Source organism: Oncorhynchus keta, chromosome 18 (genome assembly GCF_023373465.1).
Source record: "Oncorhynchus keta strain PuntledgeMale-10-30-2019 chromosome 18, Oket_V2, whole genome shotgun sequence".
NCBI lineage: Eukaryota > Metazoa > Chordata > Actinopteri > Salmoniformes > Salmonidae > Oncorhynchus > Oncorhynchus keta.
In genome coordinates, this window is record NC_068438.1 from 18822420 (window position 1) to 18845914 (window position 23495).

The 23495-nt window shown below is 44.6% G+C and overlaps 1 protein-coding gene across 6 annotated transcripts in view; it reads right to left on the minus strand.

Moving 5' to 3' along the window:
• The window catches only part of LOC118396856 (BCAS3 microtubule associated cell migration factor), a 367384-nt gene that overhangs the window by 273642 nt on the left and 70247 nt on the right, over positions 1 to 23495 (minus strand). For all 6 annotated transcript variants that reach the window (XM_052467521.1, XM_052467520.1, XM_052467524.1 and 3 more), the window contains exons 14-15: positions 15792 to 15925; positions 9673 to 9943 (exon numbers count right to left, since the gene is read on the minus strand). In XM_052467521.1, coding sequence (XP_052323481.1) covers positions 9673 to 9943; positions 15792 to 15925 — 405 coding nt within the window. The remainder of the gene's footprint in view (positions 1 to 9672; positions 9944 to 15791; positions 15926 to 23495) is intronic.

Genomic DNA, 23495 nt, shown 5'->3' on the forward strand with positions numbered 1-23495 from the left:
GGTTAAAAAAGGACTTGAGGAGAATAAATAGCACGACTCCATATTTAAACAGAGAGAAGGGAAAAAAAAGCCCAACTGTAGATTTCTATTTTTAAAGCAGCCTGGCAGCTCTGAAGGATGTGAACTTTTCTTAGTTCCTTCCCCAAAATCAATGTGTTGTCAGAGGGGACAATCAGAGGGCAGCTGTTGTGGCTTTTCTGACTGATTCATCATCCCCGATTCTGAGGCCCAGATTCAAGACCGAGAAACAACCTGTTAACAAAACAGACAGAAGATAAACAAAGCAAAAAGTGATAGACTTTTAGGGGGAGTTTTTTTGGAGGGCTGCGCAAACAGGAGAAATCTAGCCTCATCACTCAGAAACAGACTAAAATGACACGAGATCAGCACTTCAAAGCAACACAACAGGATGCTGACAATTAATTCTGAAACTCATGCAACAAACTTCAGACTGATGTGAAAACAGTTAAGATCACTTTGTTTCAAAATGTAAGCCAAGATCTACCACTCAGATAATATTTTTTTTTAAACATGACTTAAAAAATGTAAGCCTATGTAACATTAACCAATTAAAATCCGTTATGTAGCAATAAGGTTTGTGCAGTAGGCTATAAGCCCAATACATTATATCACTGTATATTGGCTATGCTTGAATTGCCCTGCCAATGTTGTTCTTCTCAGACCATTTAAATGTAGGTATGATCACACTGGTATTAGATACTTGATGGTATTACTTGTGAGACACAGCTGAGTGAGCAAAAATAATGAGCTTTTCTTTGTTACTAGACTGATGGCCTGCATCTGATGGTCAGTCTGAGGGGAGGGAGGGAGGGAGCTGCGGTGAGGATGCCTCTCACCTGATTCAACGTCCCTCTGCTCTCCCTCCCTCTGCTGAGTAAAGAGGACAGTCTTCCAGATGACGTTGAAACCATTTTGTACTGCATTATTTCTGCCATATGCACCAATTCATGCTGTTCCTCCCAATTGGGGAAAGTGAAATATTCCTCAATATTAAAAAGACACGCCACTACTAATAAAGCAAGCTTATCGGAAAACGTTGATATACAGTGCATTCGGAAAGTAGCCTTATTCCAAAATGGAATAAAAATGAAATACATACATCTATACACAATAACTCAAATCGCAAAGCAAAAACAGCTTTGCACAATCTTGGCATTCTCTCAACCAGCTTCATGAGGGTGTCACCTGGAATGCATTTCAATTAACAGGTGTGCCTTGTTAAAAGTTAATTAGTGGAATTTATTTCCTTCTTAATGCATTTCAGCCAATCAGTTGTGTTGTGATAAGGTAGGGGTGGTATACAGAATATAGCCCTATTTGGTAAAAGACCAAGTCCATATTATGGCAAGAACAGCTCAAATAAGCAAAGAGAAACGACAGTCCATCATTACTTTAAGACATGAAGATCAGTCAATACGGAAATTTCAAGAATTCTGAAAGTTTCTTCAAGTGCAGTCACAAAAACCATCAAGCGCTATGATGAAACTGGCTCTCATGAGGACAGAGAAAAGTAAGACACAGGAAAGGAAGACCCAGAGTTACCTCTGCTGCAGAGGATAAGTTCATTTGAATTAACTGCACCTCAGATTGCGGCCCAAATAAATGCATCAGAGTTTAACTAACAGAAACATCAACTGTTCAGAGGAGACTGCGTGAATCAGGCCTTTATTGTAAAATTTCTGCAAAGAAACCACTACTAAAGGACACCAATAAGAAGAAGAGACTTGCTTGGGCCAAGAAACACGAGCAATGGACATTAGACCGGTGGAATCTGTCCTTTTGGTTTGAGTCCAAATGTAAGATTTTTGTTTCTAACCGCCGTGTCTTTGTGAGACAGAGTGAAGTAAAATGATGATCTCCGCATGTGTGGTTCCCACTGTGCAGCATGGAGGATGAGGTGTGAAGGTGCTTTGCTGGTGACACTGTCAGTGATTTTATTTAGAATTCAAGGCACACTTAATTAACCAGCATGGCTACCACAGCATTCTGCCATCCCATCTGGTTTGCACTTAGTGGGACTATAATTTGTTTTTCAACAGGACAATGACCCAACACACCTCCAGGCTGTGTAAGGGCTATTTGACCAGGAAGGAGAGTGATGGAGTGCTGCATCAGATGAACTGTCCTCCACAATCACTTGACCTCAAACCAATTGAGATGGTTTGGGATGAGTTGGACCACATTGTGAAGGAAAAGGAGCCAACAAGTGCTCAGCATATATGTGGAAACTCCTTCAAGACTTTTGGAAAAGCTTTCCAGGTGAAGCTGGTTGAGAGAATGCCAAGAGTGTTCAAAGCTGTCAATCAAGGCAGAGGGTGGCTACTTTGAAGAATCTAAAATATATTTTGATTTAACACTTTTTTGGTTACTACATGATTCCATGCGTTATTTCATAGATTTGATGTCTTCACTATTATTCTACTACGTTTCAGCACAGCTGAAAACTGTTGTCCTGATTAAAAATGCAATACAACTGGCATTCTTCAGAATACTTGAGTATCTGGAGCATCAACATTTGTGGGTACGATTACAGGCTCAAAATGACCAGAAACTAAGAACATTCTTCTGAAACTCGTCAGTCTATTCTTGTTCTGAGAAATGAAGGCTATTCCATGCGAGAAATTGCCAAGAAAATTCAGATATTGTTCAACATTGTACAACACTGTTCCCCTCTAAAGTTTTGAGAATGACACAAATATTAACTTTCACAAAGCCTGCTGCCTCAGGGTCTTTAGATATTTTTGTCAGATGTTACTATGGAATACTGAAGTATAATTGCAAACATTTCGTAAGTGTCAAAGGCTTTTATTGACAATTACATGAAGTTGATGCAGAGTGAATATTTGCAGTGTTGAACCTTATTTTTCAAGACCTCTGCATTCCGCCCTGGCATGCTGTCAATTAACTTCTAGGCCACATCCTGACTGATGGCAGCCCATTCTTATTCTTGCATAAATCAATTTTTGGAGTTTGTCAGAATTTGTGGGATTTTGTTTGTCCACCCGCCTCTTGAGGATTTCCCACAAGTTCTCAATGGGATTAAGCTCTGGGGAGTTTCCTGGCCATGAACCCAAAATATTGATGTTTTGTTCCCCGAGCCACTTAGTTATCACTTTTGCCTTATGGCAAGGTGCTCCATCATGCTGGAAAAGGCATTGTTCTTCACCAAACTGTTCCTGGATGGTTGGGAGAAGTTGCTCTCGGAGGATGTGTTGGTACCATTCTTTATTCATGGCTGTGTTCTTAGGCAAAATTGTCAGTGAGCCCACTCCCTTGGCTGAGAAGCAACCCCACTCAGGATGCTTTACTGTTGGCATGACACAGGACTGATGGTAGCGCTCACCTTGTCTTCCCCGGACAAGCTTTTTCGTTGTCCTGTTGGAAGGTGAACCTTTGCCTCAGTTTGAGGTCCTGAGCACTCTGGAGCAGGTTTTCATCAAGGATCTCACTGTACTTTACTAAGTTCATCTTTACATCAACCCTGACACGTCTCCCAGTACCTGCCCGCCGAAAAACATACCAACAGCATGATGCATGATCTCCCATACCAAGGCCTTTCTCCCCCGATTGCTCAGTTTGGCCGGGCGGTCAGCTCCCGGAAGAGTCTTGGTGATTCCAAACTTTTTCCAGGAGGCCACGGTGTTCTTGGGGACGTTCAATGCCGCAGACATTATTTTGTTACCCTTCCCCAGACACAATCCTGTCTCTGAGGTCTATGGACAATTCCTTCAACCTCATGGCTTGGTTTTTGCTGGACTGTTAACTGTGGGACCTTATATAGACAGGTGTGTGCCTTTCCAAATCATGTCCAATCAATTGAATTTACAACAGGTGGACTCCAATCAAGTTGTAAAAATATCTCAAAGATGATCAATGAAAAGAGCGCAAAATGAATCATGTAAACCGTGATTGACCAGACACTAAAGCACAGTAGGTGGCGGCATGCACCTGAAACATTTGTTTGTGGACTGCCATTTTAATCATAGAAGAAGAAGTATGAAACTAATTAAAATAATAGGAACACCAGGATTTATCTTTGTATTTTTTTACAGAAATGTTTGGTGATCGACTAGGAATGCCTTAGAGTACCACTAGTCGATCGTGATCAACCAGTTAGTGACCACTGCTCTAAAGTCTACCATACGAATGAAGGATGCAGACAATAGAAAAAGCATTTGAAGTCGTAAAGCACATCACTTGTTCATGGAGTCGGGTCTGGTCAGATCAAAACATAGCAATGGATACATGATGGAACATCTCAACCCTGCTTTACTACACTACAGACAGACCCAATAAGGTTAAACAGCCATCCCATACAGCCATTCACAACTGTTATGCTGGAGGGGCTGTTTTTATGTTACACAAACCAGCGTCTGTCCACATGGGCTACATTAACACCGAGAATAGAGTTCCCCAACTGGCGGGTCGAATTTGGCCCCTGGGTGGTTTTATTTGTCCCCCATGTTATCTGAGCAAAAAATATATATATTTTGCTTGCTTGTTGAATTGTTATTGTTGGGCATAAAAGACTGTAAACACACCAGGAAATCAGCTCAAAGTGATTTAAGTGATTTACATTTTGGAAATCTGTTCCGAAGTATACCCACTTATAGAGATACATATGTGATCCTATACAAATAATAATAATGAATAATCATTTATAATAATTGATTGGATTTATATAGCATTTTTCTACCAACTGGGGTACTCAAAGCTCTTTACATAGTAGGGGGAAATTCACGTCATCCACTATTAATGAGATGCACGGCAACCTTTTTCTGTGACACAACTCTCACCACCCATCAGCTATCAGATGGAGAGGTAAGGAGTCATATATGCCAATTAGGAATGAGGGGGATGACGTAATGTGGACAGGTTGGAAATTTAGCCAGGACACCGGGGTGAACACCCCTACTCTTACAATAAGAGGCATGGAATTTTAACGTCCCATCCGAAAGACAGCACCCTACACAAAACAATGTACCTAAATGTAATCAAGATTTGAAATTATTATGTTTTAGTCAAATATTATATCTGTTCAGGCTTCTTGCGGTCAATTTGGAGTCTAAAGAATATTATAAAAAAAAAATGTTCTGGCACCCTGACCATCCGCTTAAGAAAGAATTGGCCCGCGGCTGAATCTAGTTGATGATCCCTGACCTAGAGAATAGTCCGTTCTCAGGGTGAGGAACCTGTCAATAATTTACCGAAAGAAGACATGTTGAACAATGTCATACTGGACACACAATTTTCCTCCTCTATGGCTGTGTACACAGGCAGTCCAATTCTGATATTTTTTCCACTAGTTGGTCTTTTGATCAATCACATCAGATCTTTTCACATCAGCTTTTTTTCCAGGGGTGATCTGATTGTGATCTGATCAGTGAAAAAAAAGATCAGAATTGAGTTGCCATCAGGGCGTGTGTGACTCCAGTGGCGGCCCGTCATTAAGGGCAGTTGGGGCTGAGCCCCACCTGTTTTGAGCACAACCTGTTTGTTTGCCTGTTTGGCATGTTATTTTGGCATTAATACATGTCACATATTAGTTTGAAAACAATGTGAAAAAATCTTTGAGTTAATAAAGCCACATACTCAAAGTAAAAGAAGATGTAAGGGAGCTCCAAAATGATGATATTTCAGCCTAGCTCAGTGCTTTCTGTGGTGGTGAGACAGCCTGAGGAAAACACGGAGGGTATCGGTTGGTAATGTTCTCTAGTTGCCCCGTGATTGGCTGAGTATTTTGTCACTCATGGGGACACTAAGTCACCACAAAATCTACAGTGAGAGCTCAAATTCAAGCCCCTTGGGTGCTGCCATAGAGTTACATTAGAAATGCCCATCCAAGAAGGCTCAAGGTCATTGGCCTTAGATAAAGTGATGTCAAATCACGTTATATCTACCGTAGCCTTGATTGGACTGATCATGTCAAGATCATAGTTTCAAAATCTTAGCTAGAAAGCAGTCGTCATGAATCAAGTTGACAATCTACTGGTAAATCATTTTCAATCCTTGTCATATGAAGAGAAATGACAGATAACGTATCGGTGCTCATCGGCCATTGGATATAAACATTACACAACAAGTTGGAAATCGTAAGGAATCAGTGGTTTACTGCAAGCAATTCAAAGAAATCACCAGCCTGCTTTTCAGTGGAGTGTGTGTGTTCCAAGTCTGTGTTTAAGAGACTCTTTTCCAAGCTTAAAATGATAAACATTCAACACCATGCATGGGCCAGAAAATATTGAATACATTGGCCATGATGTCAATCCAGCATGGCTTCTGCCGCGTTCAAAACAACTGCAACTCGGAAATCTCAGACTTCAGTGAGTTCAAGACAACTGGGAACTCAAAAGAAATGAGCTCGGATTGGAGAAAATACGTTTTGAACATCCAAAAAGTAATTCAAAGTCAGGAACTCGGGCTTCTTTCTAGAACTCCGACCTGAAGATCACTGATGTCATGATTCAACCTTGTTTTTTTCCAGAGTTCACAGTTGTCTTGAAAGCACCATAAATCCAGAGAATGCCAGATTTTGATGACAAAGTTTGATAATAAAATTTGCCCACGAAGGACTGCCACGCCACCTTCCAGTTCAAGTAAGAACAGCACAACAAGGTCCAAAAATGTATTGTATGCTGCTGCATAAAGGATGGATTTTGCCAGGGAGATATGTATACTGTAGCTAAGAAAGTAATACCAAGTGTATGTTGTGGAGTAAGCTGTTCGTAACACCATGTGTTTCACCCTAATCATTTGGTCCCTTTCCCCCTCCTAAAGCCTACTGTTCTGACTGGTGGTGCACATGTAGCCTATAGCCTGTTTTAGAGAAACGTAATCATAAAATATTGTAAGAGCTTTCATTGTCTGCTTATATGCCTCCTTTATTTATCCTACGGTTCTGACTTGGTGTACAGGGAGAACACTGTAAGAATGACCCATGTTCTGAATTCTGTCACTGTACATTTCAAAAGTGCTGAACAGTCATATTGACTACATCATTCCTAGCTCACTCATTAACGTCTTGGATATAGGGGGCGCTATTTTAATTTTTGGATGAAAAACGTTCCCGTTTTAAACAAGATATTTTATCACGAAAAGATGCTCGACTATGCATACAATTCACAGCTTTGGAAAGAAAACACTGACGTTTCCAAAACTGCAAAGATAGTCTGTGAGTGCCACAGAACTGATGTTACAGAAAAAACCCAGATAAAAATCCAATCAGGAAGTGCCACATTTTTTAAAACCGCCTCATGCCAATGACTCCTTATATGGCTGTGAATGGTCCACGAATGAGCTTAGGCTTTCTGTCGCTTCCCCAAGGTGTCGACAGCATTGTGACGTATTTGTAGACATATCATTGGAAGATTGACCATAAGAGACTACATCTACCAGGTGGTCGTTTGGTGTCCTCCGTCGCAATTATTGCGTAATCTCCAGCTGCAGTATTTTTCCGTTTGCTTCTGATGAGAAGCCAACTGCCACCACTGATAGATTATCGAATAGATATGTGAAAAACAACTTGAGGATTGATTCTAAACAACGTTTGCCATGTTTCTGTCGATATTATGGAGCTAATTTGGAAAAAAGTTTGGCGTTGTAAGTGACCGCACTTTCCGGTCTTTTTCTTAGCCAAACGTGATGAACAAAACGGAGCTATTTCGTCTACACAAATAATATTTTTGGAAAAAATGAACATTTGCTATCTAACTGAGAGTCTCGTCATTAAAAACATCCGAAGTTCTTCAAAGGTAAATGATTTTATTTTAATGCTTTTCTTGTTTTTCATGAATAGGAAACGCTGCATTATGGTAATGAGCTTGAGGCTATGATTACACTCCCGGATACGGGATTGCTCGTCACTAGAGGTCAATGTCTTAATCGAAATTGTACATCTAAATTGTCAGTAGGAACCACATTTCTTTAAGCAAGTCAGCCATATCAGCTATGTTTTTTTAAAAGACAGTAATTGAGGCTGAATGAACTGTTTCACTGCCAGACAAGGTTCCGCTGATAGCCAGGTGTAGCGGTGGTAAGGATTCACTCTATGGTTCTGAAAAGAAACCTCTGCTGTTGGGACAGCTTTATGTAGGCCGTAACAGTTTGCAGGCACCGTTTGTCACCGTTATAGTGCAATTAATGTATTGTTTAGTGTTGCTGAGTAGTGGCTTTGCTGGTATGCGTAAAAAAAATTGGGGGAGTTTGCCCCACCAAGATTTACATGTTAAAATGGCCACTGTGTGTGTGTGTCGTAGTTGAAGATTTAGACTCTCCCCCTACAAACTCACACACCATCTCCAACACCACGCAGAGAATGACATCTCCAAAACCAAGCCCCCAGATTCCTGGCAAACTTTATCACAGACTCCCAAGGTCCATAAAAAGGAACAGATACGCTGTAAATATCAAAGTCCTGAAAACGTAAAACCTATGGCCTCAGACAGTGGTATTTTAGTCTTTCTTTACGCTGTAACATTTATATAGCCGTCTGCCATCCCTGGGGGACCACACACACACACACACACACACACACACACACACACACACACACACACACACACACACACACACACACACACACACACACACACACACACACACACACACACACACACACACACACACACACACACACACACACACACACACACACACACACACACACGTATCAGTGAAGAGACTAATTGTTGACAGGTGGCTCTAATGCCCTCCTTTGAAAATGGAGTGTGATTTATGAGTCTCTTGCTCCCCTCTCCCTCCATTCACTGCCGCTACAAAAGCTGAACTCCTTCGCTCTCCCTCCATATTTTTTTCTCCTTCTCTTTCATAATTTATTTCTCCCTCTTCCTCTTTCTCCTCCCTCCCTTTCCATTTCCTTCTCTCCACTTTTTCTCTCTAGATCCAGAACGAGACAAGCCGCGGCGGCAGTACATTCCCTGGGCTTGACGTCACTCTGGCCTGGCTTGAACGTCCTTCTGACATTGTTTTAATTGTTGGGGAAGTGATCTGACAGTGGTCATTAATACAGAGCCTGGGGGAGAGAAGCCACACAAACTGAGTAATCGGGGGGGGGTCTGGGGCTAACAATAGGCTAGGAAGGGAGAGGGGAAGTCAGGGCGCCACGGCTGCAGAGAGTGGGAGAGAGATGGATGACTGATGCCCTGACAGTCAGTGAGTGGGAGGGAGGGAGGGCAAACTGAGAAGATCTGCAAACAGCCTCGACCCTGAACTGTGATTTTTACCTGTGAACTTGCTGATGAGTATATGTCAACGGGTGTTTGTTTGTGTATGAGTGGTTGTGTGTGCCCACGCGTCGGTGGTAGTGTGTATAGTGTGTGTGTGCCAGCCAGGCCAGGTGGCTTTAGGGGTGTTTGACCAACAGGACCAAGGCTGTAACAGACGGGTCATAGTCCCCAGCAGAACAAAGTCTACTCAGGTGACAGCCAGTCAGCGGTTGTTGTCACTTACTGGAAGTGGAGCCGCCGCTGTCTGAAGAGCTGTGTGCTGCCACACCCACCATATCAGCTATAGCTATGTCATAACACATGCTGCGTATTGTGGGGTTTTATGTACTGCGCAATAGTAAGAGGATTAGTTCTGTGCTTGGTGCCTGTGCATCTGTGTGCACGAGTGTGTGTCATCTTTCCTTACCGTGTAGTGGGGACCCCGAGGGACTGCTGGAGAGCCCAGGGATGGGGCTGCATCTCCCTCCTCCAGCCTGCTTGCTGTTCAGTTCATTCTCTATCTCCTCCAGCCCTGCACTCTTCTGGAAGCGGGACATGCGGTTGACCACGCGGGGGGACATGTGAGTGCGGGCGCAAGGCGCACCACCGTAGGGGTTGATGGGAAAGACGTGGGAGGTGCCACGCAGTGTGCTGATCACCACCCAGCGACTGTCCTGGCTAAAACATATGTCCTGGACCTGGGGAAGGGGCACAGACAGAGAGACACAGACAGGCAGAGAGAGATACAGAAAGAGAGAAAAAGCTGATCAGCTTGTCATACGTTGACAGTAACACAGCGTATAAGTAGTAAGGCAGTTGACCTTACAGCAAAACCAAACCAATGTTCCCCTTAACATTCTCAAATAGATGTTGAACTGACCACTGAATAGAGAATATAAGATGACCATTTGAAAGGAGGTATCTGGAGGGTTGTTGAGGGTTTGGGGGGGAACGTATTTTTAAGTCTTTGGTAAAGACTTATTTCTCTCCTGTGGCCTCAAGAGCTACACACACAGTCAGCTCACAGAGGACACACTACAACATATAGCATCTACACAACTATGTCAGACACGAGAGACAGAGACAGACCGAGACAGACACACAGAGAGAGACAGAGAGAGATGAAGACAGAGAGACAGACAGAGAGAGCTAAATGCAGAGAGATAAAGACAGAGGTGGAGAGGGGTGGACAGAAAAGACAGAAAATAAAGTGTAAAAGAGAGTCAACAGTATTCATCCTCAGAAAAAGAGAGGTTTATCTTTTCCACTGTGAGTTCTGTTTACCCGTGTCTGTGTGTTTCATCTGTGGCCATGGAACAGGTTGGCTGGGTAATTGTCCTTGGCAATGACAGTTAATGGGGCATCCTTCACATACCAGACACATACCAGTTTCTATGCACAGACAAGGATAGGGGGCAGTTTCAGCTGAGCTCTGCCTAGTTGTGATTAAAGCCATTATGGGGAGGGGGTACATACTTGATCAGGATAACATTGTCCTCTCCCCATCTTTTGTAGGATACAAACTCTCAAACAGCAGCAGAAGTTGGGTGAAGTCTCTTACTTAACCAGACTGTGATTTGACCCAGAACAGAAGTGCGTATGGGTGAGATGAGCAGACATGTTGTGGTAGAGGAGACACAATAGAGATGTCACACACAGACAGACATAGAAGTGTTCAAAGTGTCTCGGTCTCTATCAGTAACACTGATGAGTTAGAGTTACGGTCACTTAGCAGGAACTACAATGGAATGACAGGAATCCTGAGAGACAGAGATAGAGTAAAAGGAAAACAGACCAAAATGAAAGGGAAAATGTACAAAAAACAACGGAAAACTAAAAACAAAAACAGACACCCAGAGCAAGAAAAAAACTGACCATACAAAACAACGTGACCTACCTGGTCACTGAGTACTCCAGTTTAAACTGGTTTCAAACCACCTCAGGCCCTATTACTGAGAAACCATTCTGTCGCTATCAGAGCCATGCCTGTTTACCTGGGTTGACTGTGTCAGTGAATCAGTGTGTGTGTGTGTGTGTGAGTGAGTCGGAGCGAGCCCAGCCAGTCAGTCCAGCTAGATAAGAGTTGTCCACCCACCTTGCTACATCACCATTTGCACTTCCGGCATTGTATGCTGTGTAGGAGATAACCTCTGTGCCCTACAGCCTGCTCTCTTGCTCTGCTGTAGTCTCTACAGTGTTTACAACAGCAGGATCAAAGCTAGTAACACACAGCCAGGCAGCAGGACCTGCCGTTATAAGTCACACATTAACCAGCCCATTACAATCCTGTGTGTGTCCGTGGAGGAGTTTGCATGGGTGAGTGTGTGTGCACACACAAGGTCGAAGCAAAGCCTAGATCAGTGCTCTGGTCCAAACATGACACTAGCGGGACAGGCAGCTAAGGTCCAAGCTCTCCACAGATAAATATTAGTTCTGCTAAAGTAAATAGAACACCACAAGTTGCCAACTAAAAATACACTTTTTGCCCTGGAACGGCTGCTAAGCTAAACATATGAGAGTACATTAATAAGAGAAGAAATATCCATAGAAATAGACTAAATGGGGCAAAAATACCAACAGAAATACAAGTATCTTACAAACCAATACAAGTACATATTAAATAGTTTAGCCTCCAAACTCAACTGAGCAAATCAAACCTTATTTGTCACATGCGCCGAATACAACAAGTGTAGACCTTACTGTGAAATGCTTACTTACAAGCCCTTAGCCAACAGTGCAGTTCAAGAAGAGTTAAGAAATTATTTACCAAATAAACTAAAGTAAAAAAATACAAATAAAAGCATCACAGTAATGGGGCTATATACAGGGGGTACCGGTATCGAGTCAGTGTGCAGGGGTACAGGTTTGAGGTAATGTAGGAGGGGGTGAAGTGACTATGTATAGATAATAAACAGCGAGTAGCAGCACTGTACAAAACAAATGGAGAGGCGGGGGGGTGGGGGGTCAATGTAAATAGTCCAGTAGCCATTTGATTAATTGTTCAGCAGTCTTATGACTTGGGGGTAGAAGCTGTTAAGGAGCCTTTTGGTCCTATAGTTGGCGCTCCGGTACCGCTTGCCGTGTGGTTGCAGAGAAAGTCTATCACTTGGGTGACTGGGGAGTCTGACAATTTTATGGGCTTTCCTCTGAAACCACCTATTATATACACACCACAGTTCAATAGTCTGAGGTCACTTAGGAATGTCCTTGTTTTGGGGTTGGATATTTTTTTATCTAATTGATCAGCAATACAGTGTAGACATTGTTAACGTTGTAAATGACTATTGTAGCTGGAAACGGAATATATTATTTTTGGAATATCTACATAGGTGTACAGAGGCCCATTATCAGCAACCATCACTTAAAATGGACAGAAACAAATAACTTTCTTCTGAAACTCGTCAGTCTATTCTTGTTCTGAGAAATGAAGGTTATTCCATGAGAGAAATTGCCAAGAAACTGAAAATCCTGTACAGCGCTATGTACTACTCCCTTCACAGAAGAGCGCAAACTGGCCTTAACCAGAATAGAAAGAGGAGTGGGAGGCCCCGGTGCATAACTGAGCAAGAGGACATTAGAGTGTCTAGTTTGAGAAACAGACGCCTCAAAGGTCTTCAAATGGCAGCTTCATTAAATAGTACCCTCAAAACACCAGTCTCAACAGTGAAGAGGCGACTCCGGGATGCTGGCCTTCTAGGCAGAGTTCCTCTGTCCAGTGTTTGCCCATCTTAATCTTTTCTATTTATTGGCCAGTCAGATGGGTTTTTCTTTGCAACTCTGCCTAGAAGGCAAGCATCCCGGAGTCGCCGCTTCACTGTTGACGTTGAGACTGGTGTTTTGTGGGTTCATTTACAACATTACCAATGTCTACACTGTATTTCTGACACATTTGATGTTAATTTAATAGACATTTTTTGATTTTGTTTAAAAAACAAGGACATTTCTAAGTGACCCCAACCTTTAGAACAGTAGTGTAGGTCCTTAATTGCAGGAAGCTTGGCTTCAGTGATGTCCTGGGCCGTACACACTACCCTCTGTAGTGCCTTACAGTCAGATGCAGTTGCCATACCAGGCGGTGATGCAACCCGTCAGGATGCTCTCGATGGTGCAGCAGTATATCTTTTTGAGGATCTGGGGACCCATGCTAAATCTTTTCAGTCTCCTGAGGGGGAAAAGGTTTTGTCATGCCCTCTTCACGACTGTCTTGGTGTGTTTGGACCTTGGTGTCCACATCACTATAGATCGTTGGTGATATGGACAACAAAGAACTTGAAACTCTTGACCCGCTCAACTATAGCCCAGTTGATGTTAACGGGGGCCTGCTCGGCCTGCCTTTTCTTGTAGTCAACGATCAGCTCCTTTGTCTTGCTCACATTGAGAGGTTGTTGTCCTGGCACCACATGGCCAGGTCTCTGACCTCCCTATAGGCTGTCTAGTCGTTGTCGGTGATCAGGCCTACCACTGTTGCGTCGTCAGCAAACGTAATGATGGTGTTGAAGTCGTTTTTGGCCACGCAGTCGTGGGTGAACAGGGACTACAGGAGGGGACTAAGTACACACCTCTGAGGGGCCCCAGTGTTGAGGATGAGCGTGGCAGACGTGTTGTTGCCTACTCTTACCATCTGGGGGTGGCCCGTCAGGAAGTCCAGGATCCAGTTGCAGAGGAAGGAGTTTAGTCGCAGGGTCCTTAGCTTAATGATGAGCTTTGTGGGTACTATGGTGTTGAACGCTGAGCTGTAGTCAATGAAGAGCATTCTCACAGAGGTGTTCCTTTTGTCCAGGTGGGAAAGGGAAGTGTGGAGTTCGTCATCTGGGGATCTGCTGGGGCGGTATGCAAATTGAGGTGGGTCTAGGGTATCCGGGTAGGATGCTGTTGATGCGAGCCAGCATTTCAAAGCACTTCATGGCTACTGACGTGAGTGCTACGGGGCGGTAATCATTTAGGCAGGTTACCTTCGCTGCCTTGGGCACAGGGACTATGGTGGTCTGCTTGAAACGCGTAGGTATTACAGACTCGGTCAAGGAGAGGTTGAAAATGTCAGTGTAGACACTTGCCAGTTGGTCCTCGCATGCTTGAGTACACGTCCTGGTAATCCGTTTGGCCCTGCGGCTTTGTGAATCTTGACCTGTTTAAAGGTCTTGCTCACATCGGCTACCGAGGGCATTATCACACAGAACAGCTGGTGCTCTCGTGCATGCTTGAGTGTTGCTTGCCTCGAAGCAAGCATAAAAGGCATTTAGCTCGTCTGGTAGGCTCGCGTCACTGGGCATCCCGCATCTGGGTTTCCCTTTGTAATCCGTAATAGTTTTCAAGCCCTGACACATCAAACGAGCGTCATAGCCGGTGTAGTAGGATTCAATCTTAATCCTCTAATTTGGAGTGGTGGCCAGATGGGAGAGAACACTAGGGTAACTTTTATCTCATGGGACTAAACCTACAATTTGGATTGCCAGAAGTGCTGCATAAACTGTGATTCTATATAACAGGCCTGCATGCTGTAAAGGGAGAATCCAGGATGCTGCGTTCCTTGACTTTGGTCAAATAAATCTCCTTACACGCCACTGAGGCGGTGTGTGTGTGTTCCATAAGCAAGGCCTCAGCTGACATTCAGCGGCAACAGCAACCACAACTACAGAGGGAGAGCTTTAATGGTGGCTATTCCTCAAAAGAGAGGCTCTGCACAGCCTCACAATGTGATTAGCCGGGGAAGAAAGTGTCATGTCAAAATGGGTCATCTCTCCTCCTACCAACTCAAAATATTAAAAATATTAGATTTTCACCAGAGAGAGCGAGAGAGAGAGAGAGAGAGAGAGCACTGTTAGCTAGGGACAAGAAGAAAACATGCAGCAGCCTTTTTTATTGAATGAGCCATAGTGAATGTTGTTTGAAACTCGCCATGCCCTATTTGTCTTACAAATGTTTCAGCTTTTGAAAATGTGTTTGCTTTGGGCGCTGATTAATTGATTGGCTGGAAGGCTGTGATTCCACAGCTGTGAGGAATCTGGTGCTGCAGTCAAGTGAGAGGCAATGAGGCCTTGCTTGTTTCTAAATCATCCTACACATCAATTACAGAGCTGCCGGGGTCACACCCCGACCTGTTTGGGTTCTTATCCGCTCACACACACGCACCCAAACACTCAACTCAGATCATCCAGCCTAATAGTGTTTTACCCTTCCTAACAATGTCTTGAGGAAATTACGTTGAAGCTGTAGCGGTCACACACATGCACACCGTTTCCCCCATGTACTTCTGGAACCAGTGAGGCCATGCTACAGATCAGAGGCAAAAAACGACTCTTCCTTTCAGCTGTTCCGTCTGATGAAGTCCAGTGTTGTCTATCTGACAGTGTTTAGACAAAACACAGGCAAACATACACTACAGAGGATCAAAGGCTTGGTTTAGATGCTGCGGCCAGAGCGCACTCAGTAAACAGCTCTGGGTGGCCCTGTTCAGAAACCACCTCAGTGCTGAATTACTAAAATGTGTATTATTTACAGGGGATAAGTAGGCGTCAGTGAGTGTATGATGAATATTACGCGTGTTACCTTGGCCTCAGTCTCTCCGCGGTGCAGTGTGTAGAGGTGGTGGACAGCAGACTGGTTGGAGGCCCAGGGGTGTGTGAGGACCTGGAACACATGGAAGTCATGGCCCAGGGTGTCTGCAGTCACCAGCAGCATACCTGGAGACAGAGACAACATGTACATTAACACAAACACACCGTAATACATAACCATTGACAGGGCCCTATTCTTCATATCCAAGAGTTATTCAGGAGGATTTAGTATATTGGCAAAACTGTTTTATTTCCAACAGTCATAAAAATCAACTCCAAACCTCATATGAAATATTTCAGAATATTATCCAGACCAGTAGTGTACTGGCCAATCAAGAGATTAAATGTACTGTAGAAATGACAAATGTCAGTCTTTGATAAAAATGTGTGTGCACACAAACCAGTACCAAAAATAACTATTTGATTCACTGTAGAGCAATAGAGACATTTCCGTCAAAAACTGGGCAGACTTATTTAGCTGTTAATAAAACCTTTGAACCGTGCAGAACTGGACAATCCCTTCAAAGCGGGACATATCAGCCCCACCATGCCGGTACACAAACAAACCACCCAATAAAAACACACCAGCTATCGTTTGTCACTGCCGTAAAACGCTTGCTTATCCCTCACATTATAATTTGTTCTCCAGTCGCAACCATACCCTTATAACTATGTCTTCTTTCTAGGGACTGGGAGGTATGTGTGTGTGTTTGTCCTAACACACAACCACAGCATAGCTCGTGTGTAACCTCCGATGACAGGCCCATTCATTTCTAGCCGTTTGATTTGAAGTTTGTCAAGCTGCAGAAAGTATAGGCCTTTACTGTAAACAACACACTCAACAAACCACAGCAGAACAAACCCAGATCTAAACGCAGATCGCAGTCAGCCCAGGACAGAGCCTCACAGAGACTTTATATTTCTACCAAAAACATAAAAGTGCCATAACTCAAAACGTCAGCCCTTTGGCTCAAACTGAAAAGTGTGTGACCAGAGAAATGGCGCTGAATTTTTTACGTCGAAGCCTCCGAACCCGAAGCCTCACAGCCATAATTTGACAGGAGAATAATTAGTGATTTTCCTTCGCTGGGTCTTTTCTGTGGAGGTTGCAATAAGTTGGCAATTAGTAGGCAGTCTTTATTGGGTGGCATGTTAAATGTAAAAAAAGGAGGATGGAATGACACGAGATGAAAAGAATCCAGCAACACATGCAAGAGGGATGAAGAAGAAAGACACCACCAAAAAGGAATGTAGGCTAGATGAAGGGGAAAGGGGGATAGCTAGTCAGTTGTCCAACTGAATGTATTCAACTAAAATGTGTCTTCTGCATTTAACCCAACCCCTCTGAATCAGAGAGCTGCGGGGGGCTGCCTTTATCCACGTCTTCGGGACACTGCTTTCAGACCTCACAGATTGCTTTCCAAATGGCATCCTATTTCCTAGATAGTGCCCAGTGAATAAGGGGCCATTTAGGATGCAGCCAGTTTCCAGTTTCCACCTTTATCCAACAGCAGAGGTGAGTAGAAGAAGAGACGTAGAGTAAGACTGATGGAGGGAGTCGAAAAGAAGGAGTCAAAGAGGGGGACATTGGAAGGAAAGAAAAGAAAAACAGAAAACTAGAGCAGGCAAGGCATTAGACGGCGGTTTAGCTATTCATGCTGTATCAGAAGTGAAGACCAAACCAAAGCTGGAAGCTCAGGGCCCTGGCCATAAACTAAACCCACGCCCCAAATGAGGTGCCAAGCCACAAGAACCCTTTGCGTCAACTGGGAATACATGGAAAAGAAGGATCCTTCTAATTATAGAGTCTGCAAACGGAAGCGTAGGGTGATTAGGAGTTAAGGCGCTGTGCTCTGTTTATCTGGGAGCTTCCCCTCTCCCTCAGCCAGCCACCCTCTACTCCCTCCCCCCTTTCTTCCTTCTTCTCACTCCATGGCCCAAGCCGCCCAGCGCGTCTCCCTCCCTCCCTCCCTGGCTCGTCACGGGCTTTGACAGATGAGGCTTGGCGAGGCTGGCCAGGACATGACTTCTTGCTGATGGTACACTCTGCACTCCAAAAGGCACCCGGCCGGAGTGGAAGGGCCCAGGGTTGGGGCTTTTGTGGCCTTGTTGAAATACAGGCCCTCGCCGAGAGGCGTCAGTCAGTTAGGCCAAGGGAAGCACAAATTAAAAAGCAGCGTTCCTGGTCGGCGGTGTGAGAGCCGCCCGCTGCAGCTGCAAACCTGAAGCTGTCGGAGCTCCGTTTGACACGTCCTATTTATAAACACCTCAACCTCCCCATTCTCTGGGGCATCAGTGTTATTTACAACGCTCTTTATGAAAATGGGCTGGCTTTCCTGGAACACCCAAACCGACTGGTTGGAGAGAGAACCTCTAATTTGCCATGTGTGAGACGTGAGTCTGTGTGAAGGCCCGCTGCCTGGCTGAGAGTGGACGAGCGAGCGGGTGATAAAATAATTCACATAAATATAATCTCTCTCCCTTCACTCTCTCTCTCTTCATTGGAAAGAAGGACTGTGCACCAAAACCTCTCCTTGTGTTTTGCTGCAGCCTTTGTCACGTCTCAAAACGTATAAACAGAAAACATCTGCTCAATCCCATTAATAGTGCAAGGATATTTCATTTCCAAAGTGGCTGGGACCTTTTTATCTGGACAAAAGCAGATGAGGAGAGAGGAGGGAGACGAAGGGAGGGCAGTCAGTGATGAGGTCTCCCACTTGGCAGCACAAAGTGCCGCAACAAAACTAGTCCCCTCTCTAATTAACAACACTTGGCTCCAAAACCTTTGAAAAAGTGGAAATGTCAAATTCTAACCATATGTAGTTCGAAAACATTAAGAGGACACTGGGGAATTTGCTGTAGGAGACGCATACACTTATGAGCAAATGAGCACAACATGCATCACACAGAATGTCTTCAGGGCTGGCTGAGGGGCTGGTGATGAGACTGCCAGGCAGTGTGTGGGGAGGTGCGCGTTTCTCTGTGTACAGTGTGTGTGGTGTGTCAGTTAATGACCGTGTGTGGGTTTTTCGGTGTACTGTATGTGTGTACTGTGTGCCCGTGTGTGTGGCGGTCTCTCTCGGCTGCGTCCGTGCTGGGCTTTTCAAGGTGTTTATGATAGCGGTGGAAAACACACAGGGGTGCAGTAAAAACTAAAGTGGGCCCCGGCATGACAGACTGACATCAAAGCTGCACACTCAGACCAGACCGGCCAGAACTCACTGGGTCTTGAGGCCTGCCTCCCTTACAGCCTTCCCTCCATTTCTGTCTACCTCTCTCCCTCCTTCCCTCTCCCCCTCACATCGAGATAACCAGGATAGGGGGTGGAGCGGGGTGGGAGGCTAATACTCACCCAATGGGTCTCCATGCGGTCAATAAGTTGTTCATGTTATGCAGGCGAAAAGTAACATCTTTTGAAGCTTAAGTCAAGTGGCTCCTTTTTTTATGAACTCTTTCACTGAGCCTGTTGCTGTTCATGTTGTAGTGAGTGGCACAGGGCCTAGCATCGTGACTGGGCTATGAATCACACTAAAGCTGGATGGAGGAATGAAGAAAAAAAGGGTTGGAGGGATTGGCTGAAAGTGTCTCGAAATGAAACGTTGTCTATGCCCTCCCTGACCACTGGCCGCTGGAATGACCAGTGCAGATTCCATCAGGCCGACGGGCATGGTGAAGGAACATACCCTGGCTTAGCCCTGGCTCTCACTACCACCACTGGCGATTCCTCACAGTATTATGTGGTCGGGTAAGGAGCGTTAGTTGTGCTGAGTACCAGGAAGGGGCATGGGTTGTGTTCCAGTTGGCATCCAACGTAGTGCAATACTCTGACCAGAGCCCAGGGAACGAAATTGGAAAAGGGGGAGGAGAGGGTATTGGTTCGCTGATTTTAAAGCTCTGATAGAAGATAATATTGTTGACCATTGTGACTGTTTTTAATGTAGCTATTGTATTGTGCTTGTGTTGTTTGTACCCGCGGACTACTTCCTGCCGACCTCTTGCAAAGTCTAACCTTATGGGTCCTTTCCTGGTTAAATAAAGGGTAAATAAATAAATAAATAAATAAAAAATAATAGCGCACTGTATAGAGAATAGGGTGCCATTTGAGACGCACACATAGAGTGTAGCACTATACCATAGAGCCACAGAACAGACCAGAGTAGAGCAGAACAGACCAGAGGAGAGCAGACCAGACCAGAGTAGAGCAGACCAGAGTAGAGCAGATCAGAGTAGAGCAGACCAGAGTAGAGCAGACCAGAGCAGAGTAGACCAGAGTAGACCAGAGTAGAGTAGAGCAGACCAGAGTAGAGTAGACCAGAGCAGACCAGAGTAGACCAGAGTAGACCAGAGCAGACCAGAGCAGACCAGAGCAGACCAGACCAGAGCAGACCAGAGCAGAGTAGATCAGAGCAGAGTAGAGCAGATCAGAGTAGAGTAGAGTAGAGCAGACCAGAGTAGAGCAGACCAGAGCAGAGTAGAGTAGACCAGAGTAGACCAGAGTAGAGTAGAGCAGACCAGAGTAGAGTAGAGTAGAGCAGACCAGAGTAGACCAGAGTAGACCAGAGCAGAGCAGACCAGAGCAGAGTAGACCAGAGCAGAGTAGACCAGAGCAGAGTAGACCAGAGCAGAGTAGACCAGAGCAGAGTAGACCAGAGCAGAGTAGACCAGAGTGCTACACTGCTGCGGCCGCTCTGGCTTGGACTGGATTCTCCAACACTCTTAACTCCATAAACCACATCCACAATCCAACCGAGGGGCGAAGGAGTGAGGGAGAGATGGAGGGGGAGAAAAAAGTTATGGTTCATTTGATCTACAGTGGAGTGAAACTGAGGAGTGTTTTTCTATCTGCTTCCCAGCCAGACCACCAGTGAGCTAAGCAGCTCTCCCTTGCTCTCAGATATTAATAGATTGAAAATGGCTGACTAACCATCGCCAACAGGCAGCAATTAGCTTAATATTAAGATGGTTGACTCTCTTTCTTTCTTTACAAGGTGAAACCTGCCGCTTTCAAGTGATGCTGACTCACAGAGGGAGGAGTGTTCCGCCCGCAGTCAAGTTCATGAAGCGTGGCGGGGGCAGAAGTGAGATGTTGGGAGTTAGTCTGGTCCCAATGGGCCCTAGTCAAAAGTAGGGCACTATATAGGGAGCCATTGGAGCAGAATCCTTATACAGCACCTTTAGTCAACCTGTTCAGCTAAGAGAACTCAAACAAAGTCCACTGCCACTATTATGGAACGTTATACAGTAGGGAGAAGTATTTGATACACTGCCGATTTTGCAGGTTTTCCTACTTACAAAGCATGTAGGTCTGTAATTTTTATCATAGGTACACTTCAACTGTGAGAGACGGAATCTAAAACAAAAATCCAGAAAATCACATTGTATGATTTAAGTAATTAATTTGCATTTTATTGCATGACATAAGTATTTGATACATCAGAAAAGCAGAACTTAATATTTGGTACAGAAACCTTTGTTTGCAATTACAGAGATCATACGTTTCCTGTAGTTCTTGACCAGGTTTGCACACACTGCAGCAGGGATTTTGGCCCACTCCTCCATACAGACCTTCTCTAGATCCTTCAGGTTTCGGGGCTGTTGCTGGGCAATACGGACTTTCAGCTCCCTCCAAAGATTTTCTATTGGGTTCAGGTCTGGAGACTGGCTAGGCCACTCCAGGACCTTAAGATGCTTCTTACGGAGCCACTCCTTAGTTGCCCTGGCTGTGTGTTTCGGGTCGTTGTCATGGTGGAAGACCCAGCCATGACCCATCTTCAATGCTCTTACTGGGGGAAGGAGGTTGTTGGCCAAGATCTTGCGATACATGGCCCCATCCATCCTCCCCTCAATACGATGCAGTAGTAGTCCCCAAAGAATTATGTTTCCATCCCCATGCTTCACGGTTGGGATGGTGTTCTTGGGGTTGTACTCATCCTTCTTCCTCCAAACACGGCGAGTGGAGTTTAGACCAAAAAGCTCTATTTTTGTCTCATCAGACCACATGACCTTCTCCCATTCCTCCTCTGGATCATCCAGATGGTCATTGGCAAACTTCAGACGGGCCTGGACATGTGCTGGCTTGAGCAGGGGGACCTTGCGTGCGCTGCAGGATTTTAATCCATGACGGCGTAGTGTGTTACTAATGGTTTTCTTTGAGACTGTGGTCCCAGCTCTCTTCAAGTCATTGCCCAGGTCCTGCCGTGTAGTTCTGGGCTGATCCCTCACCTTCCTCATGATCATTGATGCCCCACGAGGTGAGATCTTGCATGGAGCCCCAGACTGAGGGTGATTGACCGTCATCTTGAACTTCTTCCATTTTCTAATAATTGCGCCAACAGTTGTTGCCTTCTCACCAAGCTGCTTGCCTATTGTCCTGTAGCCCATCCCAGCCTTGTGCAGGTCTACAATTTTAGCCCTGATGTCCTAACACAACTCTCTGGTCTTGGCCATTGTGGAGAGGTTGGAGTCTGTTTGATTGAGTGTGTGGACATGTGTCTTTTATACAGGTCACGAGTTCAAACAGGTGCAGTTAATACAGGTAATGAGTGGAGAACAGGAGGGTTTCTTAAAGAACAACTAACAGGTCTGTGAGAGCCAGAATTCTTACTGGTTGTAGGTGATCAAATACTTATGTCATGCAATAAAATGCAAATGAATTACTTAAAAATCATACAATGTGATTTTCTGGATTTTTGTTTTAGATTCTGTCTCTCACAGTTGAAGTGTACCTATGATAAAAAAATACAGACCTCTACATGCTTTGTAAGTAGGAAAACCTGCAAAATCGGCAGTATATCAAATACTTGTTCTCCCCACTGTGTGTGTGTGTGTGTATCACACTTTCCTCCACAAAGGAAGAGAAGTTAGCCCCTTCTGTTAGTCAATGCACTGAATGTACAGTAAATTCAAACATTCTAAAACCATGGTCAGGGTATGGAACATTTACATCTTTGTACTTCCCTTCTCCAAATGAAGAGAAGTTAGCGCATTCTATCTACCACAAACACGAAACATTCTTAAATCTATCGTGACTAAACCTCACTTCATGGTGCATTAATAACCCTATGGTCCCTGGTCAAAAGTAGTGCACTATCTCGGGAATAGGGTGTCATTCGGGACACAGGTTTGTTATTCTATTGCTGCCTCTGTCTGAGTTTTCCGTCATAATAGGCAGACAGATAAAACACATTCTCCCAGCAGCTTAGAGGCCAGGCTATAACAGCAGCCTTTTGTTGTCATGTTTAAAAGCCCCCAAACAAATTGGTCAGACTCAGAGCACAATCTGCAGATAAAGAAAGGGGGACTGTGGAGGGAGGGAAGGAGAGAGAGGACAGATGAAAAGCTTTAATCAGTTTCTCTGAAAACAGAGAGTGGGCTGTAATCTCTAACCTCCATTTAAAAGTTGTCTTTTAGTGTTTCTGTTAACTAATGAATCCCCTCAAACATTCGCCGCTGCAGATAAGATTTCACGCTACTCTGTGCTGCCTGCCGTTGATGGAAGGGGGATTGGAGGAGAGGTACAAGGAGAGGCTCTTTGAACAATGTGTGTGTGTTTAATGGATCTTGTGAACACAGTACCAAGTCTACAAAGTGGACTTCAATTCTGTGAAAAATAAAGCCCCAAATCAAAATCAGAGGAACAGATCAGAACCCGCCCCACACTATAACAACTTACAGACAGCGTTGCGTGTTGTCGTGT